The sequence below is a fragment of the Primulina huaijiensis genome, chromosome 18, assembly GCF_012295235.1.
Source record: "Primulina huaijiensis isolate GDHJ02 chromosome 18, ASM1229523v2, whole genome shotgun sequence".
Classification (NCBI taxonomy): domain Eukaryota; kingdom Viridiplantae; phylum Streptophyta; class Magnoliopsida; order Lamiales; family Gesneriaceae; genus Primulina; species Primulina huaijiensis.
This window is the reverse complement of record NC_133323.1, coordinates 16,970,347-16,975,571: the sequence shown is the minus strand read 5'-3', so window position 1 is coordinate 16,975,571 and position 5,225 is coordinate 16,970,347. Positions and strand designations below refer to the sequence as shown.

The following is a 5,225-nucleotide window of genomic DNA, read 5'->3' as shown; positions in this document are numbered from 1 at the left end:
TGCATGTCTTATACGTAGTCTGATTTACGGGTTCTACACCTAATGTTTGAAACATGTGCATATCTCTGTTGAATCTTTTTATCTCTTCTGCCAAAATTCTCCATTCTTTTCTCAAAATCTCCTCGTCTCTGGCGGCATATTTCAGGTCCCATCGGGCGTGCCAATTTTCTTTGCACAAAATTTTATTTTGCGGGCATACCAGGTGCTACAAACTGATTTATGTGAAAATGATAAAAATTTAACTTCCATGGATTCAAATGAAATGGATATTAAACTTGACTATTTGTTATGATCTTCTAATAAAAATATGACGTTAAAATAAAAATCCAAAATGGTCAATGACAATAAATTATTAACATAATTTTGTATTCATAAATCAGTCAGAATTCACAAAATATAAAATGACAATAAACTTTGCAGAAATTTAAAATGGAAAGGACGTAAAAAACTAGAAAATAAACTTAAAAATAAAAAATGCATGAACATTAAAGCTGAAATTTTGCAGAGTTTTTGCAAGTGTTCTGTGATTGAGTTTTTTTTTTTTTCTTTTTATGCCGATTCCCACTTTGTTCAGTTTTGTGGAGTTTCTCCAATTCTTCCACGATCCTAGGCCGCGATATCACTCTAAAAACTGATTGTCCGCTCTTATTAATTCAAATCTATATTATTATATTATTAAGTTTGAGACACTTAGAGTAACTAACTTTTAGTGTCATGGTTTGTTTTAATAATTATACATATTAATAAAATGTTAAAATTTTAATGCAAGTTACATGTAGTTCAGTGAATAGAATTTTTGTTTCTTATGCATTAAATTTTAGGTTCAATTCTTACTGGGGCCATTTTTTTATTCCTTTATTTTTCTATTTATTTTTTAATTTATATGTCAAAATTGCAGTGTAGTCCCTCACTATTTCTTATAATTATATTTTGATCTTCATTTAAATATAAACCAAATGAATTATAAAAAAGCGTCAATGGACTAGTTATCAGAATATCTAATGGGTTTTGCCAATTAATTCTCAGACACTTTTTTTTTGTGGATTTGCACCAAATCAATTGGGTCCAAATAATTTGAAGGCACACACATTATAATAAACATTAAAATATTTTCAAGTATATTACTATTTTCTGAAATCTAGTATCATCTTTTTACCCCTTGATTTAGTCCATTTTTTTTTTAAACCAGCATTAACAGTTTAAAATAAAATCCTACATGAAAAAAAATATATATAAAAACGAAAATTGGGGATGTAACCCTCCTCCTCTTTTACTTTAAGTGACAACAAACACATTAATCTAATTAATGATAATAGATAATATCCAACTTGCGAATAATAATGACATAGTTGTGCATATAGAATATGTATAACTCATTGTGTTTTATTTGAAATCTCCGGCAGCAGCTGGTGTTGCATCATTTATTAAATCATCAAGAGTTGTCTTCCAAACATGTGAAAGCATTAACTGCATTGAATACTAGTCATTTTCGCATAAGAACTGCAAATAATTGCGAACCAGCCTCAATTCCTGAGGAATCCAACATGTGACCAAGTTTTGATTTTAGCTGAATGGCCCTTCGAAAGATTTCTTCAACTGTATCGCCACCGAAGTGATTTGTAAAAGTTCCTTCTGCAAGTGCTCTAAAGTGCATCACTGCAAACTCAGGGTCTATAGGTGCTTTAGGGTCTATTCGAGCATTCCTTAGCTTCATATTTACTATGCTAAAACACCCATTTTTCTCCACAATTCTCGACATTTGTTTAACCGAAGGATATACATGAGGGATGTTGAATGAGTCCACTTCATCTTGATTTATGAGTCCCTGTGTTGAAAATGATGGAATTAATTGCAATTAATGCAAATCCATATATGGAACATGTAACATTTGTGATAATAAGTTTGTCTTGTTACAACGTATTCATACATATATATCTGGCCAACTAACTTTTCTTTTGTAAAAGAAGTTGGTTCTCAGGCAGTGCATGTTCAAATAACATATCCTTTTAGATTGACTGCATACACATTAGTTAATATAAAATATTAAAAAGATAAAATAAATCATATTCCAAGTTACCTCTTTAACCATATCAATGAGGATGGATTCAAGAAAACTAAAAGCTATGCCAACATCATGCGTAACAGTCCCCCCATCAGGCACACCAGGCATGATTATGACAATCATCCCCCCTTTCACAATCTCTTCCCCTCTTGCATTTAGAAAGACATCCATATCCTCATCAAATTGTGCTGCATAAGCTCCCACAACTTCATTTGTCGCGCCTGTATAGTGAATTTTACCTTTATTCCATGCCGGAGAGTTTTTATCAACCAATTCTTTCGGCACCTTAGAAAGCCAGTGGATTGAAGAAGAGGAATATGCCAAGCAAATGGATTTTCTAGGGAATAATCGGCCGTAAAATGATCCTGGTACCCCTGCTACATAATAGCGTCTATCAACAGGAAGAGACGCGAAAAGAGTATTAAAGTCATTAGCAACTTGGTCATTGAAGAAAACTTGAAATTCGAGGTTCTTGGGATCGAGACCCTCAACGCGGTACTTGTGTTCAACGCCGTCAATTATGTTTTCCATGGCTAAGAAAGTGTTCGGACCAATCGAACAACCCAAGTCTGCAATGGTGAATGTCTTTGATATCGTTGACGATACTAATGATTTCACATCAAGATTTTGAATTAGTATATCCATGATTAGGTTCTTTGCTGCATTGAAGCCCTCTCTCTGCCGAATATTAAATAAATCAAGATTATCAAATACTGATGATATAGTGGCAGAAACTCATGTGAAGCAAAGTGTTATCAATCCAATTTTTTCAAAAAAAAACATGCAAAAATATAATTCTCTCCTGCATCATATATATGTATATTCTTCTAATCTTATCTCGACCCTTTTGTCTTCTATCCTCACAGATGATAAATAGCTATCTCAATGCTCAAGAAATTAATTTTAAAAAATTAGATATTTAACTTTCCAACAATGAACATGCATATAGAATTCTTAACTATTTGCAAGAAATAATTAATGTAGAAGATTGAACCTGAATATGAGAATTGTTTGCATAACTATATATGCCTTTACCACCATTCATTGGAGCTCCTTCTGCCATTTTTGGCTTTGATTTTTCTGTCTTTCTTTAGAATCTAATGCAAATATAAATTTTTTATTCATTATTTATAATAATATTTCCAACACCCAAGATCAAAAGTAGGGGTTGCTTGCGGGCTTCAACTACTCACCTAAATGGTTGGGCACAATAAAATAAAATAAAATAAAAATAATATTAAAGATAGCACCAATACATCGCTAAATCGATATTTACAACAATTATATCACGAGATTTTGTGTTCATGTTGAGATTTTGAAAATTTGAATTTTGATATTGAATATTTTGTATCGTATAAATATTGATTTACATGTAACATCGTTCATAAAATAGATGCCAAGATTTGACCAACTTAATTAAAAAATTATAATATTTCGAAGGTTTAATTTATATAGGCAACAAAATATAATATTTTTTTTGGTAAAACGTAGTTTTAATTTATTAGAATTGAATATTGATACTAGTCAAACTTGGCAACTACCATTTTTAAAAGGCGTGGACTTTGCTTAAAAAAATAACATAGACTTCTGTGAAGGTTAAATAGAGTTTTTTTTATAAATAAAATCGATATTTTAATATTCAAATCATTATTATATTTTTTTACATAAACTTTTAATATTTTCAATTTTTTTAAAATTATACCTAAACCTGCATGCAATAATTTTCCATAAAAAAAACCAAATAAACCAAACCGAATTAAAGGGTTATTTCCGGATTGTAACAGAATTAATTGAATTTTTAGTGAAAATTTTTTAAAACAAATTTTATATTAAAAAAATAAATATACAAAAAAATTAAGTCTACTAATAAATCGCTTTACTCAATTTAACTTATTATTATTTATAAAAGCAAACGAACCCAAAATGTTATATTATTTAGTTTTGGTAATAACAAACAATAACTCATTATATTAATTCAAGCTCTGTTAAAAATTATTATTACCTAAGAGTTTTGGTGATCGACAAAATCAAGACAACACTTCACTGTTTCAGGAAACAACTATTTTCTGTGTAACATGTATCAACTCAACCGCCCAGCTTAACAACCGGACTGCTTCTCAACTGACTAAAGCAAAAAGAGTTTGACCGCTAAAACAAAGGATCAACTGGGTAATACTAAAGAAGCATGACCGCTTGAATTACAGACCGCTGATAATTCAACCGTTTGAAGTAAAAGAAGCTCGAACTTTGATGAACTTCCTAAACCGGCTGATTTGAAGATGCCATGAAAAAGGGCTATTTATTGCTTACTTAATGAAATACATTTTCTGACCGGTTCAAGACATTCAATGGTTTTCACCGCTTCAAAGTCAACTAGGAATGATATGCATTTATATTACTATCCCAGAAAAGAAAGATCATTTATATCTTACAAGAGTCTGAGGATAAAAGAAGTTGCCATAAACGATAACTCTGAAGCAACTCTTCAAGGAACTGGACTCAAGGCAATGACAGCAAAGAGAACATTTAATGCATATCTGAAAAATATTTAATGCGGTTGCAGCTGATAGTGACATAGCATCCATCTGTTACAAGTTAACGTTACTCATTTCTTCCGATCATTGGAATGATCGCCTATATTAATAGAGAAGGAAGTATGCAAGCGACATAACGCGATACATTATCAAATTTACATTAGTGAAATCATCACAAGCTTCTATACCTTAAAGATTCAGAGCGCACTCAAAAGATTACATACTTCATCGCTCATCAGCACACACTAAAAAGAAAAGACACCTGATCATCCAAGGATCATCTTCGTGCCACCAAAATCAAATTGTTTATTTACATCAGTAACCTTTTGGTTATTTGATTAAGTTGTGGTGTCTGGCGAACTGAGTGTTCTTAAAATCCAGAATATTAAAGTGATCATTAAGAGTTGCAAAACAGGCAGTGCGATGTTCTGATTGGAGTGGGCTGTTGCAAAAAATTTTTGTAAAGCCAAAGTATTTTAGTGGAATCCTTCTTAAAGATGAAGAATGGGTGACGTAAGAGTTTTAATCTCCGAACATCCATAAAAAACCCTGTGTCTTTACTTTTTGCAAGCACTTATTTTTCACACTACATTTTGTTGATAAGTTCTCCAACGGTCTTAAGCTATCAT

General features: G+C 31.3%; 1 protein-coding gene across 1 annotated transcript; it reads right to left on the bottom strand.

Annotated features, from left to right (window-relative positions):
• Positions 1-1,267: 1,267 nt before the first annotated feature.
• On the bottom strand, positions 1,268-3,200 carry LOC140964788 (loganic acid O-methyltransferase-like). Its single transcript, XM_073424723.1, has 3 exons — positions 3,057-3,200; positions 2,078-2,740; positions 1,268-1,825 (listed from the first exon to the last, which is right to left on the bottom strand). Exons 1-3 carry the CDS (start codon positions 3,123-3,125, stop codon positions 1,484-1,486), a joined length of 1,074 nt encoding a protein of 357 aa, XP_073280824.1. The 5' UTR covers positions 3,126-3,200; the 3' UTR covers positions 1,268-1,483.
• Between the last annotated feature and the right edge of the window lie 2,025 nt (positions 3,201-5,225).